This window comes from Setaria italica, chromosome VII (genome assembly GCF_000263155.2).
Source record: "Setaria italica strain Yugu1 chromosome VII, Setaria_italica_v2.0, whole genome shotgun sequence".
Classification (NCBI taxonomy): domain Eukaryota; kingdom Viridiplantae; phylum Streptophyta; class Magnoliopsida; order Poales; family Poaceae; genus Setaria; species Setaria italica.
Genome location: NC_028456.1, coordinates 30584265 through 30610371, shown reverse-complemented (window position 1 = coordinate 30610371; position 26107 = coordinate 30584265). Strand labels below are relative to the sequence as shown.

Genomic DNA, 26107 nt, shown 5'->3' with positions numbered 1-26107 from the left:
GAGCATCGCAAAAAAGAAAACCAAACACAACAAAAATAAAATCGAAAGGAGAAGGTGATGTTAAACAGATCGATCGGCTCAGCACAAGCCAACCAGGCTGAAGCCCGTGTCGAAAAAGGGAAAAAAAAAAAAAAACAGGCTGAAGCCCCACAGAAGAGTAAGCCCATATAAGCCCATCCATTGGAGTTGGCCCATTACCCGACCCAAGGCAAGGAATGGGTTACCCTTACCCGCCCCGCCCGCCCGCCGCCCCGCCCGCAGATCCAGCTCGATGCCCTAACCGTGCCCACCGGAGTCTCGATCCCCTCCCAGTGAGGCTCTGGCGCCCCCAAGGTTCTCCATCTCCAGGTGACCCCTCCGCCTCGATTTCGCCTGATTTTCCCAGAAAATTTCTTGATTTAGCAGCCTGTATGCGCGTGTGTTTGCACGATTTGGACTTCCCGTGTGCTGCTTGTGACGCGATCCGTTAGTTTTGGTGATTATGGCGGAGTACTATGCGTATGCAGATCTTGCTAATCGTCTAGTGGTTTAGTGTGTTTTGTTGGAGATGTATGCTCTGCTCTGTCCATTCTGTAGCTAGCAGCATGCTGGTGATTGCATCCACTTGTCTGATACTTTGGTGTTGCGCTGTGTGGCAGCTATGGAGCACCCTATAATCCAGCAAGCTGTGGAGCATCCCGAAGTGCGTGAGGAGGAGGGGGAGGAGGAGGAGGAGGAGGAGGATGCCAGCATGAGAGTGGAAGGGGCATTCGGCGGGGTGCACAGTCACAGTACGTTCAGGTTCAAGCACAAGAAGAGGTCCAAGGTGTGGGAGGAGTACAAGCCAATCTTCCTGAATGGGAAGGTTCAGTTCGCAGAGTGCCTGTACTGCCGCAGCCGAATGAGCTGCAAGGATTCCAATGGGACCAGCCATCTGTGGCGGCATCAGAAGATCTGCCCAGGCAAGGAGGATGTGGTGCGGCGGCGGCTGAAGGATTCCTACTTCCCATGTGGTATACTTCAATTTCCCTTTGTGCGTTAGATTCTAGATGACTTCTGATGTTCTCTTGTGCGACTTGAGTCTATTAGTATTCTGCTGGTTTAAGTTAGCATTGTGTAGATTAGGATCTAATTGCGTAGATATTTCTTTTTCATAAAGGTGATTTTGCTCACGGCATGTATGTAACCTATCTATATTATATGCAGTTTTGGTGAATGAGAATGAACCGGTTACACCAGGTGATCCAGTAAATCAGATTATTTCAGAGACACTTGATGACATAAACTCAGTGATTCCTGGCAGATTCAAGTCGAAGGTGTGGAAAGAGTTCTCACCTATCTATGTTGAGGGGAAGCTCCAGGCTGCAGACTGCGTGCATTGTCACAAGCGCCTCAGTGCAAATAAGTATGGGGGAAGAAGCCATCTTAGTCGGCATCTTCAGACCTGTCAAGCACGGAGTCAGAAGGGTGTGTTTTACCCTTCTAGTTTACCTAGTTTGAAGTCCAGGGGGCAAGATGAGCTCTCTCCTTCCTTGACAAATGGGAAGATTCAGACTGCAGAATACAACAGCAAGCTCCTCAGGTCTGGTAGCTCTGGTGACAATTCACCTATAGTCCGGCCCATTCAAGTGGTTCCAGCACATCAACCTCTGCCAACGGCAGATTTTCCAAGCCTGAAGAAACAGAGGACCTCATTTATGACTACAACTACTGACATAGGCACAAGGAAGGTTGATCAGGAAACTGCTTATCAAGAGCTAGCCAGAATGATAGCTTTGCACGGTTATCCTTTATCAATTGTAGAGCATGAAGAAATGAGAAGATTTGTAAAGAACCTCAACCCTATGGTTAACGCAGTCTCTCATAATGATATGGAAGGACATTGCTGCGCTTTATTTCAGAAGGAAAAGGCAAACCTTAAAAATAAACTGGCCCTTTCCTCCCGGCGTGTCTCTCTTTCAGCAAGCATCTGGACTCCTGATGGAGCTGAGCCAGCAGTAAATTACCTTTGTCTGACAGCACATTTTATTGATAAAGACTGGAAAGTTAACAGAATGGTAATCAAATTTGGCATGTTTCAGTCCTCACCTGCCAATGTGGAAAGGATGATACATTGTAAGGAAGCCTGTGTCCCAGAGTCTGAAAGTGGAGCATACAACGTCATATGGGATGCTATTAGAGATTGGAATCTTGATCAGAAGCTTTTGAGCTTGACTTATGTTGGCGAGGTTAGGGATGATACAAGCACCTCAAAGTTAAAGGAAACACTTGTAGAGAAGAAGTGCCTTCCTATCAGAGGCAAGATATACGATATTGCTTGTGTGGATGATTTCCTTAACAATATTGTTTCTGAAGTGCAACAAAATATCATTCACCTCGTCAGTGACATGGTAACTGAGTTTTTTGGGGTACATACATCTTCATCATCGAAACAACACCAGCTTGTGGAAGTCATTTCGCAGATGAGTTTGAAGTGCCCACAGGAAGATGCCAAGTGGTGGCACAAATTTTATTTTAGGCTTGAAGTTCTTTTGCATTTCAAGAAATCATTTCCTTCTGAAGAAGTGGCGTCTCCAGAAGATATCGGAGTTGCTGAGTCTATTTGCAAGATTTTGAGGACGTTTTATCGTGTTATTGAAGTTATTTCTAGTCCTAATTGTCCAACAGCAAATATGTACTTCAATGAGATATGGAAAGTGAGAACAGTTTTGCAAGAGGAAGCATCAAATGAGCATGGAGAAATTGCTACAATGGTTACGGAGATGCAGGAAATGTTCAATCGGTATTGGCAAAATTCGTACTTGTGGTTATGTTTACCTGTTATTCTAGATCCTAGATTCAAAATCAGTTTCATTGAGTTCCGTCTGAAACGAGCTTTTGGATTAAAATCAGCGAGCTACTTATCTGCCATACGCCAAACACTCCAGGAACTCTTCCATGAATACTGCAATTCTGTGGATCAGCCGAACGGAGGTGCTACAAAAAGCGAAGCCTTTGATGCAGATGATAACGACTCCTTGGACGATTGGGATCAGCACCTCAATGAGCAAGCAAGTAGTCAAAAATCTACGGAACTTGACAACTACCTTGAGGATGGGTTAGTTCCAAGGAAGGATGATTTCGATATTCTGAACTGGTGGATGTGCCATACCACAAAGTACCCAAGGCTTGCTGCTATCGCACAGGACATCCTGGCTATGCCAGCATCTGCTGTTCAATCTGAAGCGGCATTCACCAGCAGCGGACCAGTGATTCCCAAGCACCACAGTACGTTAAGCATCAAGACAATCGAGGCACTTGTTTGTACTCGTGATTGGATGAGATAAGGCAGTAAGATCCTCCTATCCTTTGCTTAATCCTCTTGTATGTATCAATAGAGTTGAGACACTTCTATTCGTTACCTAGAGTCATTGTATCCCAGGTAAATTTTGATTGATCAAATATTACCTAGCAGACCAACACACTCGTGCTAACACATGATAGTTGACGATGTGCTGATCACTTGTAATATTCGATCCCAGGGTATGTGCCATGCCGCAGTGAACTGTGAAGTGTGAACAACTAGGACGTGGTGCAGTTTTGGTCAGGGGATGATCCGAACAAGTCTATGACATGTCTGCAGCGCCTTCTAAAGGTAACCCTGCCGGTGATCCAGTCCCCTGCTTAGGTTGGTGGTGAACCAGAGTACCAGACATGCTAGCTCTTGCTGACTTGTTTGCCAATTAGATGTGTATATATCAGCCCGTGCCATTTGCTTGTTGTAGTTGCAGATGTTTTTTTCATGCCTCTAATGTAATGTCGCAGACATGCTTTGTTGATGAACCCTAGTTCCTTACGGAGCAGTCCTAGGTTGATGAAAGAAGATGCTGTTGTCATCGCTCGTCGTGCAACAAACCACTCGTTCCTTTACAAAATCACGCACGCATGGGGCATCATCACACACTGTCAGTTGTTAATCACTAACAGCTCGTAGCAATGACGCCTAGAAGAAGTCTATGCTGCAGCGCTTCTGCAGGTACTCGGCCAGCAGCTGCCCGTCGGGCCCCACTGCCACCTCGCACCTGACGTGGAGCGGGTGCCAGTGCCGGTTGCCCCAGAACGCCAGCCGCGCCCTGATCCGCGACCGCACACTCACCGTCATCTCCACCCTGCCGTCGCCCTCCGCCGCGTCCTTCGCCATGTCCTGGCCGGCCGACGGCGGCGCCAGCTCGACGCCCTCGAACGGCAGCGGCGACGTGGTCTTGGGCGGCTGGTACATCGGCGCCGCCGTCAGGGGCCGGTCCTTGGCCACGTCGGCGCCGCGGTACTCCACGGACAGGTAGAACTGGTCGAAGAAGTAGGCGATGTCCCGGTTCGGGTTGCGGACGGAGAGCTGCCCCGACAGGACGACGGGCCCGCCGGACGGGATGCCGGCGGCGGTGAAGGACGTCACGTGGAACCGCGGCCGGTGCGGGCGGACGGCGAGGTAGACGACGAAGATGACCACGCCGGCGACGAGGAGCAGCGTGAGGAACGCCGAGCACAGAAGCTTGGTGCACCGCGTCAGGTGCGGCCGCTCCGCCGGCAGTGGGCGGCGGAAGCGGCCGGCGACGAAGCCCGTCGACGAGGCGGCGGCTTCCGGCGGCATGGCGGTGTACAGCACGTACTGCAGCTTGCGTGCTTGATCTGTAGGCGTTTGTATAGCCGTGCACTCTGGCAGTGCATCCCTGATCGTCTCGTCGTCCAAGTTTACGTGACAGGTTTACTAGTAGTAGCGATTTGTTGCGGCTCCGAAAGGTTTCCTTTTCACATGGTGATTCCTTGACGAGAGGGGAGGGAACAAAAGGCAGAGGAGGAGGAAGCCATGGCGGCTAGGCTAGGTGGTAGTTTTCTTCGTGTGTTGGTGTAGGGCATATTCCACAACTTTCTTGGCTCTTTCGGCTCGGATTGGAGGAGCACACAAAGGTGGTGAAAAGGCTCCAGTAAAATACAAAGCTTACTTTGGTAACTTATAGCACTTGATTCATCCATCAGTCATAACAGAAGGTAATTCGTTCCTAGTACACCACGAGTGAATGTAAGATAAACTATTATGAACTGTTGATGAATTAGTTGAGGAGAGTAATACTCAATTTGATGGCGATGATCATAGGCTGGAAAGTGCACCTGGGACTCTGGGAGGAGTGCGAGGTAAGAATGAGAAAGTTGACCGGAGGATATGGTCCATGACCATGTGGAGGTAGCTTAACGACCTCTTGGTTCTTATGCTTCATCCCTTAGATAGGGTCACTTCATGAAATAGTATACATCTACTGCACGATGTGCACTTTACTCGCCAAGTGGCCACAGAGAATATTTCATCCTCAAGTTTTCCTATTCATGCAGCCATTGATCGACATGCCCTGTTACCGTCACGGCATCACTCTGTAACTTCTGTGCCAGCTTGCAACTCTGTTACAGATGTTCCTTCAGAACACCAACAACTTCAGCAGTCCAAGCCTGTGCATTTGACTGATCGAGGCAACAAAACGCCATGGCTTCATCACTGAATTAAACCAAAAGCTGTTTTATTTGATGTCATGAAAATATTACAAATGAACTGATGAACACATGGCGCATGCACACCCTGTAACTTAACACAGCAATCTTTCTACACATGCAAGAAAATCAGCCACTAATCAGCAACCCTCCTCACGATCCACCCACGACACAAATTACCTTACCGCCGGCATCTTTATACACACGCATCTCCTAGTTCACGAACGCGCAGTGCCTCCGGACCTCCCCCTGCGCGCCGGTGAGCACCCCCACGCCGCCCATCTTCACCATGGACGCCGCGAAGTCGGCGAAGAACTCGGCCGGGTAGGCGCCGGCGTCGGCCACGGCGGCCTGCCGCCGGACGTAGGCCCCGGCGGCGGGGTCGTTCATGAGCGTCTGGTCGGAGGTGAAGAGGGACCTGCCCCTGGCCACGTGCCTGTAGTAACTCGCGTCGAACGTCCGGAAGCTGCCCGGGTCCATCTCCACCAGCGTCGTCGTGTCGCCGGGGCTGGCGCACTTGCTCTTCAGCCGCGGGATGTAGCGCTTGTCCAGGGACGGGTCCGGCATCGTCGTGCCGCTGAAGTTGTAGAGCCGGTCGGCGAACTGCGAGCAGTGGGAGGTCCCAAGTGTGTGACCCCCTGTTGCAGATCAACAGACACAGGAGTCTCTCAGTTTCAGTAACCATGCAGATATGAACATGATCATGAGACTATGAGAGAGTACATGATTATATGAACAACACGGTAAGCACATGTTACAGTTACAAGAATTTAATCCCGATTCTGTTGACTTTGCCTTCTTTTCATGAACAAGTTGCTTCACAGTTGCTCTACAAAGTATCACCTTTATTGGAGAACGCGCGCTACTACCACGGATTTGTTGGGATCAGCATGGGGTTTAAACAAAAACCAGGAAAGAGCCAGCACCAATCATCTAGGTACTCTCTTTCTTTATTGACGATAATGCATCAAGTTGAGGATGTGGCGAGTAGTGTATTACCTAGTAGAACCACCTGATCCTTTGCGTCAAGGCCCTTGGGGATGAAGAACTGGTACAGGTTCTGACCGGCATTAAAGAAGGGAGGAGGGAGATTGTCCAAGGCATCTTGCTTCACTGATCTCCTCCCATCTCTACGCCCAGTTGGGACATCCCAATGAGGCCCTTTCGTCTGTTGCACAGGAAAAAGGTAAACAGACATTGGATTAACGTCAGTCATTGATTCATTGTCAAAAGTTTTTTAAAAAAGAGTCATTGTCAAAAGTAAGGGAGACTACTGGCCACTAACTACATGAAGACGATCAAACTCAATTCAGTGAAAGATTTTGCTGCCATTGACACAGCCAATTAGGGGAGTCACTTAAGCAAAATAGGTTAACATCTCCTACTTGAAGAATTAACAAGCCAAATTCCCCTAAGAAAAGAACTGATAAACGAAGATCAACAAACAAGACTTGTACTAATCTCTTACCAGTACAACGACATCCCTTGCTACCAGAGCCAGGATATCAGCACAGGACACCACTCCAGGGCAGGCCTTCTCCAGCTTCGCCTTGACGCGGTCGATCGTGCCAAAGCCTCGCAGGCTGAGGTTCGGTATCGCCTCCTTCTCGGATGGTAATCCCCATACGCTATTCAGCAAAATTGAACCATCGCAACCCTGCAGCATAGCACATTCAATTCTTCAGTCACATACCTTTTGAAGTCTGAACACAGCTGAAACAGTTCAGAACAGAATAAAATGATCACACTTACATTCACAAAGCAGTCATGGAAATGCATCCGAAGCAGCGGGCCAGCGAGACTTGGGACTTGAGAGATGATCTTGGTCATCTCATCACGAACAATGGCCTCCGCATTCGGACATGTGTACTGGTAAAATCCAACCCTCAGCCCCGATGGATTGGGTAGCCCTGACGATGAGGATTGTAGTCCTAATTCTAATGGATTGGCTAGCACTGATAAGGATTGTAGGAATAGGGCAAGGACAAGTCCAAAGAGGAGTCTGAAAATCATGCTGTGCATCATGAGTGATGCAAAGCGACTAGGCATGGTGATTGATGAGAGGTTCTTGCTGAATTTGAGGTGAGCTGGAACTTGCAGCCTGCTTTATAGTCCAGTTGCTTAGGTTGCACATAAATGATAGTGAGCCAGCCATTATCTTCAGTATTAGTGTAGTGGCTCCAGAAGCCCAGATGCCCTTGAAGCTGCATTCTATTCTTATGTGATGAAGTCAGCATATGGCCTAGGAGTTAGTCATGTGCCTAGGGATCGGTATTTCAGGAGCCCTATGGCATGTGTTCATGTATAGGACCTCAACAGTATGTGCAAGTCTTGGGTCAGGTGGAGCATATCTCATTCGGTAAATAAGCACATGATTCCCATTAACTGAAGGGATGCTAGTTTACCGATTACAAATTATGCATCGCCGACAGTATTAGTTCTAGGGTGGAGATTCTTCGTGCCCAGTCACTTGTGTAATTGACACTCTCAAAGAGATGCAGAGAGTACAGCGTGTTGCTAAAAAGTGCAACATCAAAGACTTGAACTCTAAGCTGCTAGCTGTGATCTCACACTGTGTTTCTAGTTTAATATATTTGGGGGTAGATTGATTCTGATGCATACATATTCTCAGATTCCATACCAGACCAATAATGAAAACTGTATTCTGATGGTTATGAAAACTCGAAGATAGATGAAAGGTTAAAAATACTAGTTATCGCACGCATATAAAAAATGTTAACTTGAAATAATGATGAAATGGGAATTTGTTATCTTAAAGCAACTCCAACAAACTATCTATTTTTGACTCTAACCAAGTTGGTAAAAAGATTCCTCTCCATATTAAGTTACTCAATCCCACAGACTATCCATTTCTCGCTCTCTAAATTTCAATAGCTAGGTTCCTCTCTAAAATCTACACTCTCCATCCACTCCAACAGCCTCTTCATTTCACACTGCAACAGACTATCCATTTTGCACTCTCCATTTTGGACGTGGGACCCATATTTGGTAAGCCAAACCTACCTGCCAAGTTTGAATAGTGTGGGTGAGTATTTGGCAAGCTGGATGGGATAGCCATCCGGATAGCAACTCTGTTGGAGCATACTTTTCCAGCAGACTTGACAAATTTTGGCTTAGAGAATGAGATAGAATGAGATAGCCTTTCTCTTGGAGATGCTCTATGCTCAAAGTAGCATCGCATTGATGGATCAAACCAAATTAAAAAATAATCTAAATCAAATGGATGGCATCTAATATTAAATTCAAACAATTTTTTTATCATAATGGTCATTCAAGTATTGTATAGTTTTTTTCTTAGGAATTCACTGACTTTCAGATGTTAGTTGATATAGCTAATGGAATAACATGCTATGTTACACTGATTCTTGGTTTTCACAGAAATAAAAGATATAATTAGCAATGAATGAATAATTCAATCATTTGAAAGCGAAGTCCAAAAATGCAGTGGGGCTACCACAGATGAACAAAGTATACAAAGGTTAGTTATTATTTTTATATGTAGGAAAAAATTAAATATATTTTATACTTCCTTACGATTAAATCCAAAAAATAGAAAAAACATTATCGATAATTTTTTAAAAAAATATCATGAACCCACTCGACAGTACAGTGGATCCCAACAAACGATGTTGGTCCCACTTGAATAGTGTCTGGATCCCACGTGGGTTTCACCTAAACAATACGTGATCCCACTTGAATAGTGTGTGGATCCCACATGGAACAATACGTGGGTTCCATGTGGAGCCATGATGCATGAGGAGGCTCCAAATCTTCGAGCTTTAGTATAATAGTAGTAGTTACAAGAGGAGGAAAATGGTTATGGACTTTATTACAGGAATTTTTTCTACAAACTTATAACGATCTCTTGTTTGCATATACATATATGTTTAAAAAATACTGAATTTTTTTTGAAGCTTTAGGTACTGAAAATTAAGGATACGGTTATCAACTAAATGAATATTTTCTGGAAGGAAAATAGGCTATGGATTATCACTATATCCTTCAGTGTTTGTTCTGAAAAAACAAATTATGCATGCAAAGGGAAAAGAAATGAAAATGGAACTTTTATCTCCTTTACTCGTTTAAAGGAGTTAATTTATTCAATATGACAGGTACCTTATCTCGTAGGAACCCTTACAGTTCTGGATACCGAAAACATACTATGTCTGTTGGATTATCAACTCCTAATTAAACAACAATATATCAACAAAATATACTGAAACACAAATGCATTGACAAACATATTTTCTTTTTCCAAATAAAATTGAGCAAAAGGTATATTCCTAGCGCATGTTTTTGTAGGATTCCGAGGACATTTCAAGCCCGTGCTGATTGCGCTCATCTCGCAGGAGAAAATCATCAAGTAAAAAGGAGATCACCAGGATAAGATCAGTGTGCTACTTGATCATTAACCTTACCAAGTTGGTATACATAAAGACTGCTTTGTTTTGAAGAAAAGCTTAGGTCCAGTAGTCAAACGTATATGTAACTCAAGAAAGATTGCTTCAAGCCCGAAGACTACACAGCATAGAGACTTGTGTAACAAATCATACAGAACCTATGCCCTGTCATGAACTCATGATTGGCAAACTTGGTGTATCAGTCGGACTATACAACCACCTGCTACTGATGAAATGTTATCTTCAACAAATATAAGCAAAGTTCACCCATATTTTAAACAAACTCCAGTTCTAATGGTTGTATTTAGACCACCACTAATGAGTATAAAGATATTTTACAAGTGAAACTAAATCAAGAAACTAACAATCTGATGTTTATGATGACATGAATTGTACAATGCATCCAACTGTTTGTTGAGTAACTAACGTGATTGCTTCTGGTTGTTCAAAACTTAAAGTCTAAGTCTTTAACAGATCATACATACTTGTTCAGTTGACCAATCGTGGCTTGCAATGACTGCTTCACTCAACACTAGTTATGGTGTACAAGAGAATTCGTGCCATGAAAATTTTTCACGAATTGTAAACAGCTGCAGATTCAGTTATTTCCATGGAAAGTTACAGCCTGGTTATAAGACAACAATCATACTTACAGAAGATAACAGTTTGGTTACTTCCTGCATATCTAGTTGGCTACTGCATATTCTAGGGAATCAAATTCGATCAAGACCACTCGAATATGAAGAAAGGAATTATGGACCGCCTGAATTTTTCATTGATGAGGGGCCATCGTTGGCCAAACAGAGAGTTACAGAATGCGGAGGACAATTTACAAGGAACAATTCAAGACACGAGGAACATAACCATGAAGAAAATTGGCATTCACAAGAATGCACTTACACTAATGATTCAACCGAGAAGATGATCCGAGTGGTCAGCATTCAAAGAAGACGCAGAGGCTTGTAAGATATACCTGTTGTGCCTTTTAGGAATCTGAATGATTCTAAATTAGCACGAGGTCTAAGCAAGGAGCACAACAGATCATGATCGATGTCCATTGCCATTTGCCAAGCACACTACAACTTGACGCTACCGAGTGTGAAATAACTCTGCATTGCCAAGCACACTCTGTTCCAGAAACTTTTAGAACTTCCAAACGTGAAACTGTCAGGTAGCAGAGAAAGTGGACAGGTTGACAAATGTTAGAACTAAAGTTTTAATAAGACATCACTATTAAAAATTTGGGACAATACAAATATACAACCCCAAAGAAAGAAACCACAAGAACATGAGAAGCAGAATAAATCAAAATTGCACTGGAATATCACTAATTGCATGATTGCACATCAACAGCTTAAGGTTGATAAAAACAGCACAAAAAAGGAGACGAAAAATAACCACATCAGCACTCGATCAATCATCAAGCAAACAAAAAGATAGTATCGCCAGAGGATATTAAGAACGAACATTGATATATGAAATATAATACTTGTCCAAAAGGCACACACAGCCTTACACATATTGCCATACTAGAACGATGGCCTAAAGTACTTATTTAGCTAACCCGAAACTCCAATTTAACCATGACACGATGACACCATGCACTACAGCAACAGCTCACAGACCACCACGCAGGCGGAGAACGAGGTGGAGGGTGGACTCCTTCTGGATGTTGTAGTCCGCAAGGGTGCGGCCGTCCTCAAGCTGCTTGCCGGCAAAGATGAGGCGCTGCTGGTCCGGAGGGATGCCCTCCTTATCCTGGATCTTGGCCTTCACATTGTCAATGGTGTCAGACGACTCTACCTCCAGGGTGATGGTCTTGCCAGTGAGGGTCTTCACAAAGATCTGCATACCACCGCGGAGACGCAGGACAAGGTGCAGGGTGGACTCCTTCTGGATGTTGTAATCAGCAAGGGTGCGGCCGTCCTCAAGCTGCTTGCCAGCGAAGATAAGGCGCTGTTGGTCCGGAGGGATGCCCTCCTTGTCTTGGATCTTGGCCTTCACATTGTCGATCGTGTCCGAGGACTCGACCTCCAAGGTGATGGTCTTGCCAGTCAGGGTCTTCACAAAGATTTGCATCTGCAGAAGGCATGAGGTGTACAATTAATGTCACAAGCTCACATCTGAATCGACATGGGTCAGTATAATTATTGTAGACTAAGTTAAAAGCAGAGAAGCTGTTCCCAAACTAGCAATAGCAACAAAAAAAAAAGAAAGAAATAAGAGAGACACATGAGCTACATAGAAGACTCGCCTATGAATGAAATACACAACCACAACAGAAGAACCCAACTCCAGCATTCCAGATTAATAAATTGCAACTAGGACAAAGCTCAGCACTAATCATACATGTCCAGGTACAGTATGAACAGAAGATATAAACATGAATTTAGGAGCTGTCACAACTAGTGAACTAACTAAGGCCAAGACTAATCAAAAAAAGACTGTAGATAAAAAATCAGCAATGGAGCTCATCGATAGACATCTCAATCTCATATGAAACACACTGCAAATAATCGTAATGTTCTGCTAAACAAAAAAGAATCATGATAGACGAGCTAAACAAATCTGAATCTACTCACAATATAATAGAACATTCACAAATTTCGCAGTAACTCTACACAATAATTTAGATCGATCTACAAAACCGAGAGATCATATCATCAGATGCCTAAAGCGCAAACCCCGACTGGTTCCCAACAATTTTCAGGTTCTCAACAATTTTCACCAATCAAATCCGGCGAAGCGTTATAACTCGACTGAAAGGTTTGGACATTGAATCGCGAGAAACCTTAAAAGCGGGAGTCTGATGGGGATTAGTTACCTTGACGAGTCGATTAGCTGCTGAAGAGTTCTTTCCTTGGCGAGATTAGACGGCGATTGCGATCGATGAGAAGAGCCCGTGAGGGGCCTCGCAATATATAGCTCGGGTGAGGCGGTGCCAAGAGATTTTCTGTGGGGTTACCGCCTCGGGCACCTCGTGTACCAGCCAATAGGTACCAACCACGTGGCACCAGGTGACTTGTCCGTATCCGGCACGGCCGCATCCCCTGACGGAGTCGGCAGGGTCAGATCACAGCCGTTCGTATCCTATCAGACCACCAGAGAAGCTCGCGGCACGCCATGTTTGGGCTGAAAGACTGAAGCTGGGAGAAGTTATATGGACTGGCCCAGGTGATTGGCCCAATTACCTTGCCCATGCAGCCCAAGTAAACCGACAGACTGCAGCCCAACTCTCTCACGGCTCCATCGATCCCTAGTTGGCCAAGCCCATTTCAGGATCCTGCAAGCGCCGGTCCCCCGCCCCTTCCTTCCCGCACGGCGGCTCCCGGCGCGGCCGTGCCCTCGCCGCCCTCTCATCTCTGCGCGCCCGGCGTCGCCGCCCCTCCCCCGAGCACCCCGCGTCCCATCTGCTCACCGCGCGCCGCCCCCTCTCTCCAGCGCCGCCTCTCGCCGCTCCCGGCGCCGGCACTTCCTCGGCTGCTCTCCGGCGCCGACGCGGAAACGCCTCCTGCTGGCGGTATCAGCGAGCGGGCGGCGCAGGTAGCAGAATCGTGCCCTAGAAGATACGACGTCTTCAGGTGGCACCACGCAAGCGGCCTTGGCCTCGGCTCCTCTGCTAGGGGCCTGGCGCGGTTCGCCAGATCGACCTCCCCGACCTGTAAGTTCTTCTGATCCAGTAGTGTTTCTTAGTTCTAACATAATCAGCCGTTGTAGGAAGGAATTTCTATCTATGTCAATACCCTTCAGCGTTTGTTTCATCCGCTTATGCAAAATTGTGAACTTTTTTTTTATAAAGAAATTGTGAACTACATATGCAAAATTGTAGGCTTGCTGTTTATGGTCTCCAATGGCGTTTCTTGGGCGAAGAGCCAGGAGCTACATATGCTTGGAGCTATGCGGTTCAGTTCTGAACCAGAGGCGGCACTCTTCTTCGAGGGTGGATTGGAAGCAGCTGCGGCCGATGATTCTCAAGAGAATTAAGAGCCGGTCGAAGGAGTACCCAATCAAGCGGATGATCCCGGTCGCGGAGGAGGTCATGAGGGCTAGGGAGATTGTCACTGAGGGCGTCTCCACACTGCTCAAAGCTGTTCCTGTGCATTCATGCAAGTAAGGGAAAGAAATGTGAAATTAGTAGTGTTCTTGTCTTAACACAGAAATAATAAACTCAGTAATATATGTTTGCTAAAAAAATGCTTTCTGTGAAGTACAGCATCTTTGATTAGGCAATCTCCCAAAAAAAGGTAGAAATGGCATAAGAAACTTGAGTAGAAATACTACTGTATTCATAAATTAGTGTTGGTGTTGTGTATCGTCACAATTTTAGGTTGTCTGATCCAATTCTCGCGATACCAAGTTAACAGTTCTGTGATATTTATGCCTGTTCTCAGTGTTGATTCGCCGGTCAAGGTTCTGTCTATCTGATGTCAGTTTATTGATTCCTGCCCTGAAATTTTCTGCATCTTATGAATCCTTTTAACACCTTCTGTGCTGATTTGCGCTGAAGGTTTTGTCCTGAAGTTCACATTGGAGCAACGGGTCATGAGATGAAAACATGCCATGGTTTCAAGCGTATGATCAAGGACCGACCACATAAATGGGGTCCTGGCAATTTGAATGACATCCTTATCCCTGTCCAGGCTTTCCACCTGAGAGAAATGTTTCAGGATGAGATAAAGCATGACCAGAGGTTTGACTACGCCCGAGTCCCAGCTGTACTCGAGCTCTGCCATCAGGCAGGTGCAGATATACCTGATGAGGTTTTATACAGAAGTGAACAGCTATCTACAACGGTCAGAGGCCACAGCCAACAACCTGCTCCTATTTTGCCAGATCAACTCAGATATATCGGTCAGACAACACTGGATGCATGGGAAAGCCTGAGATTAGGTGTCACGAAACTCCTTTTGGTGTACCCATCTAAAGTTTGTGAGCATTGCTCTGAAGTGCATGTCGGGCCATCAGGGCACAAGGCCAGAATGTGTGGAGTATTTAAGTTTGAGGGCTGGAAAGGGATGCACAAGTGGAAGAAGGCCGGAGTGGATGACCTAGTTCCTCAGAAGATCGTGTGGCATCGGCGGCCTCATGACCCACCAGTTCTGGTGGACGGCGGGAGGGATTATTATGGCCATGCGCCTGCTGTCATTGAGCTCTGCATGCAAGTTGGTGCAAGAGTACCCCCGAAATACCATTGCATGATGAAGACACACGGCTTAGCACCACCTGTTCGATGAGACCAGATGTCTTATAAAGTTGATTGCCTAGTTAGATTTATATTTGGTGGTAGACAGGAACTGTATAGATCGGACACCAAAATATTTTTATTTGTGAAGGATTTCAAGGGTGCAGAAGATTGCTCTGGTAGAAGCCATCAGTTAACAGTAATGGCCAAATAAGCAGATACACCATTTTGAAGTTCTCAACTCTCGAGTGTATCAGAATTCAGAAGGTTCGTACTAAACAAAACTACTGATTTGAAGATCCTCAGACAATAAGGGAAAATTGTTTGTGGGTTGTAAAATATTAGAAGAGATCACTTCGTTGCCCTTCATTTGTGCAGTTTTTCACGCTTCTCTAGAATGGAGGTAGAGCTTTAGGACTAGCCTGCTGTCTGTTCTTCAGTTACTCAACTCAGCTACTGTAACATCAGTGTTTTCATTGTTATCTTTATTTTGCAAAGAGTATTACCTTGATTGGTCATGTCACCACAGTGCTGTACCTTAGATTGTTTCCCCTCCTCACTCGGTTATCTGCTTGTCTCTGCTAGCCTTATGGGCAATTTTGTTGTGTGCAAGCCATGTGAACATTCAAGAGAATTTGCCATATTCTGTATTATCTATGTACACTGCTGTCACAATGCGCAGCAATTCATTCTTAAAGCTGTAATTTTGCATGCAGGTTTTCACTTGTGTTCTTTTTGCTGTACTGAATACTGATGATTCCAGTCACATTTGCTGACATCTGTAGTCCAAAGCTGCAAAGCTGAATGATCTTCTTTGTTTACTCGAAAGCTGAATGAGTTTGATATATGACAAGTGTTTCTGCTGGCAATGATGCTAATCTATATGATTATATATGAGATAAGGAGAAAATATTGTGCACTGGATTTGATTTGTAACTTGTGACTGTACATGGCATCTGTCTCCGCAAGGCACGCCATAATGCTTCGTACATAAACATAGCGCAGAGATACTAATGTCTGAATCTCTATGGACCTTGGACAGTTCTAATGCTGTCGTGCAAGCTTACGACATTGGAATACTTGATCTAATTTCGACTTTGGAATCAATTTCGAAAAAATTCAGACAGTGAGTGAATCTAAAAGTCGCAGACTGTCAAACTGCAATGCAAAGGCACATCGTTTTCTTGCTTGAGCCTTCGCTTCCAACAGCACGCGATGCGAATGCGGTGGACTGGATTTGGCAGTGAGGCAGTGACAGAGTGGGGAAAATCTGTATCTGCCAATTCTGCTGCTGGTGGATTGCCTCCAAAGGCCTGGGCCTTTTTACCGAACCCTGTGGGCTGTGGCCCAAGATAGAATGCTAGCTAGTAGCACTGTGAGCTGAACCCAGACGAAACGCTTAGTACCACCTCGGAAGCGCAGACTGGTTTCGCCCTGCTTATATGGCTGAGCCTCTGCTGTTGCGTCACGACCTTACTTGAACAGGATCTGTTCTATAGGATCGTACCGCTGCATCCTTGACTAATAAGGAGGCAAGCACTTAAGCCTGGTTGATGATTCAAGACCTGTGGGCCAGAGCGTGATTAACGGCCTGGATTGAGCTTTGATGCTCCATCCACGGCTGTAGAGGATCGTTCCTGGTCAGGCTTGCCTTGCTGGGGTGGCCCTCAGGTTGTCTGACAGGTTCTTTTTTTTTTTTCTTTCTTTTTTTTTATCTTGCATCTTGTGAGTAATCATGGCAAAATACTTATATCCTCATGTAGCTTGCAAGCTGTGTTTCGTTTTGACATAAATTTGAATCTAGAAGGGGCAACCTGTCAACTACGAAACCCATTAAATTTTGCTGTCAGTCGCAAAAGAAAAGGAGTTGACAGGATTCTACGATGATTCTGCCTTCTAATGCAAGTTTACCATTCTTAATTATTGGTTGCTATAGAATTTTCGCTTATCACCAATCTTTCAATATAAGACTAGAATTCCGCGAGGCGATAAACAAAATAAATAATAATCACGGGTGCATACAGAATTATTGTTTATGCAAATCTTTCAGCCGAAACAGCTGATGTCAACATCGCCAACAACTCCAGAGGATGCAGATCAGCTCTTTTGCAGACATGTATCACCAATCCATCACTGTGCGTGCGATGATAACTCATTCTTCAAGGTCACAAAACCAGGTTGATGCTGCATCTTTGTCAGAGCCAGAAAGGCCTTTGAAACTTTGGATTACTGCCTCTCCTTGCTCAGAGCCCTCTCCTTTCTGCCTCATTGTTTCTGGAGGCCACCGTGCAGCGTCCCCTCGCCTCCAATGGCGTTCAAGGCGAAAGGGTTCTTCAAGGGCATCAAGGTCATCTCCCGGATGTTTGGTAAGTGAATCCCGTCCTTCACATGTGAACTCTGAACATTGGCCACGTACGGTGAACAAGGACAGACAGAGGCCTGCCTACCTCTACCTGCTCGCACAATGCACATCTTGTATCTTCAGTGACTGCTCTCTGCATCGTTCTTTGCAGCGGCGAAGGAGCACGAGATGGAGATCGGTTATCCGACGGACGTGAAGCACGTAGCGCACATCGGCTGGGATAGCGCGGCGGGCAATGCATCTCCGAGCTGGGTAAGCACGCCACGCCACGCCTGAATTTTTTTCAGTGCACTGCTGAACTTCTTGTTCCAAATGTCTGATTAGTTTATCTTTTTTGCTTTGCGTATCTTGCATACCCTAGATGAACAACATCATGGCTGCCCCCGACATCTCGTCGCTGGGCAACTTCGCAGCATCAACAGGGACCTCCTGGGCTTCTCAAGGTATGGCCATGCGTCCTGCTCTTCAGTACAGAATACACTGCTCCGTTCGGTGTAGTTGCAGCCTATTTCTTCTAAGGAACACGTGATTGTCACCGTGTTTGGCAACTTCTGTGTTGGTTCCTCGATCCCGTATCTGTAATCGCAGAGCACATGTTAGTAAGAAAAAAAAATCAGGCTTCATCAGGTTTCTGAAGTCTGAACTACCAGCAGCATCTCTGAATTGCTGGTGGTAGGCAATGGGTCGTGCAGACAAATGGCGATTGACACGATTCTTCTCGTGCTTTATGCAAACAATGGGGGAGACTTCTCTTGAAGATATCTTGGTTCTTGCTTCATGAGACGGTAACGAAGGCAAACCTGAAGCTTCCTGTGATGGGGACACGATCAATTGGTGTCGTTCATGCCTGGGTTCCCCAAACGCTTGGTCCTGACGCGGTCCGACTCCAAAGAGAACCAGTGGTTGGTGTTTCAGACGACAGGCGCTGACCGCGATCAGGCAACCGGCAGACATCCTCCGCCCCTCGCGCGGGGACGGGGCGGCAGGCCAAGCACATTGCTTCTTCCAAGATCACACACTGATTTTGTTTTTCCTCAGCTTCCTAGATGAGCAAGGACTCGTTTGTGTTCTTTCTTGCCAGTCGCTGACACGCGTTCTGTGGCGGCTGTTTTCACAGATTTCGACCCGCAGCCATTGGGCACACCGGCTTTCGGCGCGGTTGCAGAGAGCACCGGCCGGCAGGACACGGCTACGTGCCCGGACGTTCCAAAGCCGCCGAGGAAGGCGAGGGGGAAGAAGCCGGAGGACGGTTCACCGGCGGCGCCGCCGACGTCCACGGACGAGTTGGCGCCGCCACCGCCAGCAGCCGCCGAGGCTGAGGCTGCCGTCGGCGTTGCTGCAGATGGCACGCAATGATCCAAAACCGTGTTCCGGTCTTCCGTGTTGTTGTGTTTGTGTAGGAAATGGTACAACGACTGTTTGTCTCGACTTTGTTTTACTGGGATTGGATTGCAGATGAAAATGGAATGAATGCAACGGAATGGAGTGTCACAAACTGTTTCCCCCGGAACTGGGCATTTTATCGTTTCTTCAGGTCCAGTCTGTTCATGGTCTTTCTTTTAGTCCGGGAGAAAAGAAGAATCAGCCCATGGCCTTGTTATTATGGGCCGGGTAGTCCGCGTTGGCCGGCCCATCTTTTACTGAGACGACTCCACCCCTGCCCCGAAGCTGGAACCGCCGCCGGCCGCCGGAGCTCGCTCCGTCGCGCGGTACTCCATCCCGCCGTCGTCGAATAAGCCACGCAAGTGAGTTCCACTCTCGCGCTCGTGGCAAGTAGCAACTGTCGATCCTCCTTTCTTTCCCCCATTTTCTCCCTGTCCAGTGGAGCGTGGGGTCCCCATGAGTCGATTTTGAATTGTTGCTCCATATTTTCCTACCAACACTTGCAGATTGGCGAGCAACCTGCTAAAAAGTATGCTCTCAATGAGTGGATCTGTGACTGTGAGCTTACTAAATATTTGCCTAGAGCCAAGACGTCTGGAAAGATTATTACAATACATGTTGCAAATGGATTAGTGCTCCAAAACCATCCACGGATGCGGCGGCAGTCGAATACTCATGTGCCAGCGCGCCGTATGGTATGAGCCCGCATCGGCTGCAGCCTCCAGCGATGCGCGTGGCGCCAGAAAAGTACATGGCTTGGAGCAAGTTGCGAGGGGATCGAGATTCGTTCAAACGATGCGGAAGGTTACAAAGTTCTAACCACTGGACTGGAGGTTTTCTTTCTTTCTTTCTTTCTTTCTTTTAATGCGAATTATTTTGTCAGTTCCAACACATAATCGGTTCCTTGTCTCTTTCGGAGCCGGTGATCCCTAGCCGTTGCTGATTCCGATGCCTTTGGTTGGCTCCGGCACCACTGCGTTCTATGAACCTGCCCCGGCTATGGTTGGCCCTTGTGCTATATCATACCAACGTCTGGAGTATTATGTTAGTCTGTTGCCATCTTGACTAAGGAGAAGGGTCTAGCTAAAATTCTCTTCTTTGGTCAACGATGAGTAGAAAATTGACAGTGGCCTTTCAGTTCGGCATCGGCGGTTGTCACTGGCCTGCGATTAGATTCACACTTCAGTATGTCCCAAGGTCACCTACTAATTACAAGTAGTAGCAATGTGACACTGAACAGGGAATCCCTTTTAGATAGAGAAGAACCATATGCTTGATGTACTCCAGCTTGGTAGTAGCCAATATTCCAAATTCTAACTTGGCATATGCGTTGATTAGTATTTTCAGTTAAATGAAAGATGCCCTTCTCTGTATCAGCCTTTTGTCATTCTTTCTTCATTTTTCTCGAATGATACATTTTCGCATTAAATATCTCTGAAATGCCTCACTATTCAGATTGTTGGCACTTTAGTTCAGTTGTCAACTATAGTGATTATCATGGACTCCTGTAAGTGACTATGTATTCTAAAGAACTTCCCAACAGCTGTGATGTTTAAATCTACAAATGCTAGGTTGGCACCAAAAAGTCCATCGAATAGATGAATACTGAGGATGCCAGTCAGACATGCCAAGTGGGTTTTTTTAATTAAAGACTTATCCAATGAGCTCTTCTACGGAAAATGTCCGTTTGGAAACACTAGGGATGTATAGTGGAACAGAAAAATAGTCACAACTTGCAAATTAAAATAACCGTTGCCTTTTCCAGCTAGCTACTCTACTCAGTATAAGTGTCGTGGGACATCAAAAGATCATAAATGCACAGAAATGTGCCATGCAATGTGCATATTTATCTTTCCCATGGAGTAAACTAGTATTTGAGCCCATCTTTGATTCTGTTCTGCATTTGAATGATAGAGGGGCGCACTTGGTTGCCAAACTTTCAGAACTCTAAACAGGTATTACAGTCAGAAAGGTTCATGTTCTTTCGAAAACTGAAGGGCTTATGTAAATTCCAGTAAGATGAATGAGAAGCATGTCTCTAGGACACTCATGTCCTTTAAAATGCCAATGCTTGGTACTATTTAGGGGAATTCCGTAGAATATTCTTACATTGTCCAGAATTCATGGTCCACTTGATGCTAACTGTCTCCTTGTAGTAGCACATGCAAATATCTTATTTTGTGAGAGAAAAATGTTGCTAGTTGGAACCTCTGCAATGAGTGTATGAATTATTGAACAGAACTTTTCCATGAAGACTAAATTACTTGTTTTGATTTAGTCAGGACTTTGTATTTTTGGAAGGTCAGAGATGCCGCTTATGCTTATTCTAACTAATTAAGCAGGTTTTTTGTACTAGCCACTCATTAAAGATATGCTAGCTTCCAGTGTCATGAGGTCAGTATTACAGCTTGCTTCTAGTTGGTCATCATATTACTGACGTGTGCACAAACGCAAGGGAATCCCTAACCATGTGGACTTCAAACTGACTGAAGCAGCTAATCATATTATTAATTTGTTAAGTTCGTGATTCACACCGTAACTAAGCTGTTACGCTATACTAATTGCTGGTTAATCACCTGTGTTTCTGTGCGATGGGCATATATTATACCATAAAGTTTGACAAATTTCTCTGTGATACATGTTTCGAACTTGCAAGCAACCAACGCGTTACACTGCACGGTTTACCCTCTAAGAGAGATCGCCGACCTGTTGGGCAAGCGGCATGATGAACCTCGGGTGAAGACTTTACTCCATCGAAGCAGATCCGACGGATGCTAAGCTAGCGGCGGACGCCGAGACGGCGAAGGAGGCGGTGGAGTCGGAGTCCACCGCTCCCGAAGCGGAGCTGGATCGGATTGGCGAGGAAGTCCTTTATGCTCTTGGGGAAAATGACGCCGAGTCGGGATGCCATCGAGCTCGCTGGGGAGGATCTTACGATCACCCCTACCTGGTGCGCCAACTATCAGATTTAGTGATCGACAGTCCACCAGGGGGTTACTCAGGTGGTAGATTTGTAGGCGGGGGAGATCGTGAGACCAAGAGCTCGAATGTTAACACAGGGGTGCAAGGTTTAGACATGTTCGGACCTCCGGAGGGTAATACCCTACGTCCTATGTTCTGGTGGATTGTATTGCTGGTATGGGATGCGAAGAGTCGATCTGCCCTCAGGGGCGTCAATAGGCTGATGACATAGGGTTATAATCGGATAGGATAGGATCTAATCCTAGTCGGTTGTTACATGGAAAGCAATCTGAGTCGGTTTACAACAAATATCCCGTGATATACGGGCTGAATTGATTCGCCCAGCCTCCTGGCTTGTGCTCCACGCGTCTTCATACCTTAGCCCACACGGCACAGTCGGGCGTGATTGGTGGGGGTCGTGGGTACCCTTATCCCTCAGAAGTTTTTCTCACCGCCATGTACTCGATTATCTTGTTTTGCTTATTTGCTTCTTTTTTTTCATAGTTGAATACTTCTTTTCCTCTTAGTTTGAATGGTATGATCAGAAAAGCTCAACAGCTGGATGGGAGTAGGTTCTCTTAGCTGACAGAAGAGTGCGATGTATGAACTATTATATAATTGTATACAATTACATTGAATAATGGTAGTACATGAACTTTAATCATCCGAGATAGTTTATCAACATGGAGATAGGGACCAAGCAAAGCCCTTTCTTCCTTAGCTCGTTACTCTCATACAGTGCCTTCGCGTTGTTACTATAACTATTGATCAGTTGTTGATCCGCTTTGGTCACTGGTTGTTGTGAACCCACAGCTTCAAAGTACTTGGCCTGCAATATCCCAAGAACACACAAATGTAAGTAAAACTAGGGGCAAGCAATCATCATCTGCAAAAAGAAAGTGAAGAGACTGTTTCAGAAGCATATACCAGCTGGGGCATGTTGAACTCTTTCGCATCCATGATTGGCATCGCCTTGATATCAAAATTTTCCATGGTAGCTACCTGTGTATATACAAACCTCAATCACGTTAGAAGGCAAGCTACGTAATGTTGTTGTTTGACAAGCTATGAACTAAAGAATCTTTTCCAGTTTTGCTAACCTTTGTGGCAGCTGCAGAAGAACAGGCAGTGTCCTGTAGAGACTCATCTTCTTCGTCGTCATCGCACATCAGCTCAGACGTGATGAAGGATACATCGTCGTCGAAGGAATTGAACGAAGAAGAGAAACCGGAGGAGAAGCTACCACCAGAGACTGCTGCTTGCTGATCCATCCCTCTGTCTTGCGGTGACGACGCGAGGAAGCTTGCGATGTGCACCGCCCAGCTGCTCTCGCCGGCTGACATGGTGGATGTGGGTGCTGGGCTGACGCATGAGGATGGTGATTTGTTCTCCATTGTTTGTTCAGTGCCTGTATGAATGAAGTAGCAGAAGAAGAAGAAGAAGAAGAAGAAGAAGAAGAAGGAGCCGAAGCTGAAGCTTTTCTTCTCTGATGTTCTGCTTTGGTAGCTCTGGATGTCGAGTGAAGGCTCGCTATAGTCCGTGGCTATTATAGCTGCAGGGAAGGAACAGATAAGAATAGTGGGTGCAGTACATGAGTTTGAACAGTCTGTCAGTGGAATACAGTTGAAAAATCCCTCTCCGAGAATCTTCCCGTTGCATACTTTATTCTGTAATGATCAAGAATTGTTCTAGGCACAGTACCATGTGGCGTATATTGTATCGGTTATAATGATAATAACTATCATAGTGTACTACTTTTCCAGCTGATTGAGTCGATCGATGAGGCGGTTGTGATGTATATCAGCACTGGCCAATGACGTGTATTCCCAGTGAGAGCTCCACTTCACCTGCTGCTGCAGCTGCTGCAGGTTTTCTGGTCTGTGTGAACTGGATTATGAAACAGCTTTTGTTTTCCCATGTGGCCATACGTTCCATCAACTCGGTCGAAAATTGAGCAGGATCGGTAGTAGTAGTAGCAGTGCAGTAATGGCGAAAAGTTGCCTCGGACACGGAGCGGAAGAATCAGGCAAAGATTCAGAGGGGGCATGGAGATCACGATGCGCGGCTGTGGGCGATCGTGCTGGTGGAGAGCCGGCGAAAGGAAAACGAGATCCGGGGGTCACGTCCATGGGGGCATGGGGGCGGCGACTGATCGAGCACGTCTGCGCCCGCGCGCGGCACCTAATCCGATCCGGCGGCGATCACAGCGGATTGCATTGGTGGATCACGTTTCACGCAACACGCAAAGGATATACACGAGTATTATCTGAAGCTAGCCAACGGCCGGCCGGACGACGAATCCGTATGGCACTGTGCTCTCGCGGTCGTCACGCCCCTCGAGAGATCGCCGGCGACGGCGACGGCGACTTTAACAATGCCGCCGCAGCCTCTCGATCAGAACTTGCCGAGATTTTCCTTTTGTTTACTTGCTGCTGCCGCTGAAGTGATGGATGGGTACGGTTCTAAAAAAAAAACCATCGTCTGTTGCGTTCAATTATTAACGACCACGAGGAGCTCTGTCTCTGAGGAGGTTACTGTCGATCGATCGCGTAAACACCGCGTCAAAGTCCCATCAGGTCTCGCTCAGAGGTGGCCATCGCCGTGGATTCAGCCACGCCAAGCGATCGGCCGTGTATCCCTAAAAGGTAGCAACAGTCAGCTCCGATCCTTTTCTTTTTTGGCCAAGCAGCAGGTGTCGACGAATTCTTGGGTTCCATGTACCGCCGGGGAATTGGCTATTGGGACCTCATGGGCCACATTGCATTGTGTACTAGCATATGCATGTGTATATGTGTACCCAGTCCACATGTCTGCCGCACCAGGTCCAGCAACCAACGTGGCCTCCGCTGCCTACGTCACGCACGCATCACGGCTGACTTCATCCATCATCGTCACCTCGTCTCACTACATGCTGCCCCCGTGCATGCTTTGGATGGGCACAGCACCATGCAGATAGAGCCCAACGGCTAATAATAACGCCCAAATCATCGTGCGTGGTATCATAACCGATGGATCATGTTAGCTGATACCCGTCCATAACTCACCACGTACGACCTCAAATTGGCGCAGATCCTTGGGATCTCTCGCGATCTCGCCATGCACCTGCCATTCTCATGATTAAGTCCCGGTAGGGAGAATCGAAATCTACGAGATTTTCCAACCGGGACTACTGCTCGTTTCTCTACCGGTAAATTTGCACAATATGCATTGCAAGTTAAACTAGCTAATGACGTGATCATCATTGTAACCTTACAATTCAAGTTCAACCCGTAAACTTAACTTTTGTCTTCATCATGAATTCAAGATAAAGGTTCTTATACTACCTGCTATTGGGTCATGCAGTAGCCGTCTACATTCACTACTATTTTTGACAACTCAAAAGCTATCTTCAAACTTCAGTATTACTACGCCTTTACAATCAAAGGACGAGGCGCGCGCGTACAGACACGCCTGTTCAGCTTTGTTCATGTCAAATCTTTCTGTTTCGAACTTTAGTACTTAGCCGCCATTTTTCATGTCTATTTTCATCTCAAATCGTTAAATTGTAGAAATGTTAATGTTCAAGATTTGGGAGAAGGCGACCCAATTACCATCTCCACTTTAGGCTCAGTTACCAAACCACACTGAGCCCACCCACAACCAACCAACTCAGGTACTCCCCAGTCCGCACGGCCCAACACCGGCCTCACTCCTCTCAGCAGCCCTCCCATACGGCCTCTTCGCGCGCCGCGCGCCGCCGCACTCCCCCAACCATCGCCACCGCCTCCACCCCGGGGTAGGGATGGCAGTCAGGCAGGTTTAAATCCGAAACTCGTGGGTTTTCGACCCGATGGAGGCAGTGATGGGTCTGTGTTTCCCCCGTGGGTTCGGGATCCGAAATGGGGCGGGGGCAGGTGGGTTTAAAATTTCCCTCGCGAGTAATCCATGGATCCCAAGTATATATTTCAGCCCAACAATTAAATATAAGCCCAGCCCAACGAGAAACATGTAATCTCCAACAACACCCACCCCCACCATCACTCACTCCGTCTCCACCACTGGCCGCGAGCGCCGCCGGCCGGCCGCCCTCGCCCCCTCGCCGGCCGCCCTTGCCCCCTCGCCGGCCGCCCGCGCCCCCCGCCGGCCGGCCGCCCGCGCCCCCTCGTCGGCCGCCCTCGCCCCCCCGCGGTCAGTCGCATGTGCCCTTCTACTGCCCCCCTCACCAAGAAGAGCTAGTTAGATTCAAGAAATCGCTATGTTGCCGGTCATCCTATTTACTTAGAGGTTATCTAACTACTAAATGTGTGACGGTACATAATTCAC

The 26107-nt window shown here is 46.6% G+C and overlaps 7 protein-coding genes across 9 annotated transcripts; 3 read left to right on the top strand and 4 right to left on the bottom strand.

Annotated features, from left to right (window-relative positions):
* Positions 1 to 200: 200 nt before the first annotated feature.
* Positions 201 to 3854, top strand: LOC105914855 (zinc finger BED domain-containing protein RICESLEEPER 2). 3 transcript variants are annotated; one of them, XR_002678591.1, is made up of 4 exons: positions 201 to 348; positions 639 to 992; positions 1186 to 3400; positions 3501 to 3854. XR_002678591.1 is itself a non-coding variant. In XM_012847875.2 (4 exons), exons 1-3 carry the CDS (start codon positions 216 to 218, stop codon positions 3303 to 3305), a joined length of 2607 nt encoding a protein of 868 aa, XP_012703329.2. In that variant the 5' UTR covers positions 201 to 215; the 3' UTR covers positions 3306 to 3309; positions 3501 to 3854. The 3 variants fall into 3 exon arrangements, 2 of the variants coding, with proteins under 2 accessions (XP_012703329.2, XP_022684116.1); XM_012847875.2 differs by having other exon boundaries at positions 1186 to 3309; XM_022828381.1 differs by lacking the exon at positions 201 to 348 and adding an exon at positions 381 to 549 and having other exon boundaries at positions 1186 to 3309.
* Positions 3855 to 3961: 107 nt separating this feature from the next.
* LOC101786920 (NDR1/HIN1-like protein 10) lies at positions 3962 to 4606 on the bottom strand. The gene has a single exon (XM_004976843.3). The coding sequence runs from the start codon at positions 4604 to 4606 to the stop codon at positions 3962 to 3964; it is 645 nt and encodes a 214-aa protein (XP_004976900.1).
* Positions 4607 to 5508: 902 nt separating this feature from the next.
* On the bottom strand, positions 5509 to 7559 carry LOC101782497 (peroxidase 1). The gene is made up of 4 exons (XM_004978197.3): positions 7249 to 7559; positions 6965 to 7153; positions 6496 to 6664; positions 5509 to 6134 (listed from the first exon to the last, which is right to left on the bottom strand). The coding sequence occupies exons 1-4, from the start codon at positions 7543 to 7545 to the stop codon at positions 5710 to 5712; spliced, it is 1080 nt and encodes a 359-aa protein (XP_004978254.1). The 5' UTR covers positions 7546 to 7559; the 3' UTR covers positions 5509 to 5709.
* Positions 7560 to 11370: 3811 nt separating this feature from the next.
* On the bottom strand, positions 11371 to 12819 carry LOC101785996 (polyubiquitin). The gene is made up of 2 exons (XM_004976842.4): positions 12742 to 12819; positions 11371 to 11996 (listed from the first exon to the last, which is right to left on the bottom strand). The coding sequence occupies exon 2, from the start codon at positions 11994 to 11996 to the stop codon at positions 11535 to 11537; it is 462 nt and encodes a 153-aa protein (XP_004976899.1). The 5' UTR covers positions 12742 to 12819; the 3' UTR covers positions 11371 to 11534.
* Positions 12820 to 13209: 390 nt separating this feature from the next.
* On the top strand, positions 13210 to 15814 carry LOC101785595 (APO protein 4, mitochondrial). The gene is made up of 3 exons (XM_004976841.4): positions 13210 to 13578; positions 13747 to 14027; positions 14425 to 15814. Exons 2-3 carry the CDS (start codon positions 13768 to 13770, stop codon positions 15149 to 15151), a joined length of 987 nt encoding a protein of 328 aa, XP_004976898.1. The 5' UTR covers positions 13210 to 13578; positions 13747 to 13767; the 3' UTR covers positions 15152 to 15814.
* A 1436-nt stretch (positions 15815 to 17250) lies between these two features.
* Positions 17251 to 18990, top strand: LOC101785189 (CRIB domain-containing protein RIC10). The gene is made up of 4 exons (XM_004976840.3): positions 17251 to 17465; positions 17613 to 17713; positions 17823 to 17904; positions 18579 to 18990. The coding sequence occupies exons 1-4, from the start codon at positions 17408 to 17410 to the stop codon at positions 18815 to 18817; spliced, it is 480 nt and encodes a 159-aa protein (XP_004976897.1). The 5' UTR covers positions 17251 to 17407; the 3' UTR covers positions 18818 to 18990.
* A 3000-nt stretch (positions 18991 to 21990) lies between these two features.
* On the bottom strand, positions 21991 to 23498 carry LOC101784791. The gene is made up of 3 exons (XM_004976839.3): positions 22906 to 23498; positions 22733 to 22807; positions 21991 to 22634 (listed from the first exon to the last, which is right to left on the bottom strand). Exons 1-3 carry the CDS (start codon positions 23197 to 23199, stop codon positions 22467 to 22469), a joined length of 537 nt encoding a protein of 178 aa, XP_004976896.1. The 5' UTR covers positions 23200 to 23498; the 3' UTR covers positions 21991 to 22466.
* Positions 23499 to 26107: the final 2609 nt, after the last annotated feature.

What these genes read in the sequence shown, in the direction of transcription:
- LOC105914855 (XM_012847875.2), top strand. Translation starts at nt 216, where the DNA reads ATGGGTTACCCTTACCCGCCCCGCCCGCCCGCCGCCCCGCCCGCAGAT. An exon ending in CCAAGGTTCTCCATCTCCAG is followed by an intron (nt 349 to 638) that starts GTGACCCCTCCG and finishes GCTGTGTGGCAG; the next exon opens with CTATGGAGCACCCTATAATC. An exon ending in GGATTCCTACTTCCCATGTG is followed by an intron (nt 993 to 1,185) that starts GTATACTTCAAT and finishes TATTATATGCAG; the next exon opens with TTTTGGTGAATGAGAATGAA.
- LOC101782497 (XM_004978197.3), bottom strand. Translation starts at nt 7,545, where the DNA reads ATGCCTAGTCGCTTTGCATCACTCATGATGCACAGCATGATTTTCAGA. An exon ending in CAAGGGATGTCGTTGTACTG is followed by an intron (nt 6,665 to 6,964) that starts GTAAGAGATTAG and finishes CCTGTGCAACAG; the next exon opens with ACGAAAGGGCCTCATTGGGA. An exon ending in GGATCAGGTGGTTCTACTAG is followed by an intron (nt 6,135 to 6,495) that starts GTAATACACTAC and finishes GATCTGCAACAG; the next exon opens with GGGGTCACACACTTGGGACC.
- LOC101784791 (XM_004976839.3), bottom strand. Translation starts at nt 23,199, where the DNA reads ATGGAGAACAAATCACCATCCTCATGCGTCAGCCCAGCACCCACATCC. An exon ending in CTTCTGCAGCTGCCACAAAG is followed by an intron (nt 22,808 to 22,905) that starts GTTAGCAAAACT and finishes GTATATACACAG; the next exon opens with GTAGCTACCATGGAAAATTT. An exon ending in AGTTCAACATGCCCCAGCTG is followed by an intron (nt 22,635 to 22,732) that starts GTATATGCTTCT and finishes GGGATATTGCAG; the next exon opens with GCCAAGTACTTTGAAGCTGT.
- LOC101786920 (XM_004976843.3), bottom strand. Translation starts at nt 4,606, where the DNA reads ATGCCGCCGGAAGCCGCCGCCTCGTCGACGGGCTTCGTCGCCGGCCGC.
- LOC101785595 (XM_004976841.4), top strand. Translation starts at nt 13,768, where the DNA reads ATGGCGTTTCTTGGGCGAAGAGCCAGGAGCTACATATGCTTGGAGCTA. An exon ending in GTTCCTGTGCATTCATGCAA is followed by an intron (nt 14,028 to 14,424) that starts GTAAGGGAAAGA and finishes TTTGCGCTGAAG; the next exon opens with GTTTTGTCCTGAAGTTCACA.
- LOC101785996 (XM_004976842.4), bottom strand. Translation starts at nt 11,996, where the DNA reads ATGCAAATCTTTGTGAAGACCCTGACTGGCAAGACCATCACCTTGGAG.
- LOC101785189 (XM_004976840.3), top strand. Translation starts at nt 17,408, where the DNA reads ATGGCGTTCAAGGCGAAAGGGTTCTTCAAGGGCATCAAGGTCATCTCC. An exon ending in GGTCATCTCCCGGATGTTTG is followed by an intron (nt 17,466 to 17,612) that starts GTAAGTGAATCC and finishes CGTTCTTTGCAG; the next exon opens with CGGCGAAGGAGCACGAGATG. An exon ending in GCAATGCATCTCCGAGCTGG is followed by an intron (nt 17,714 to 17,822) that starts GTAAGCACGCCA and finishes TGCATACCCTAG; the next exon opens with ATGAACAACATCATGGCTGC.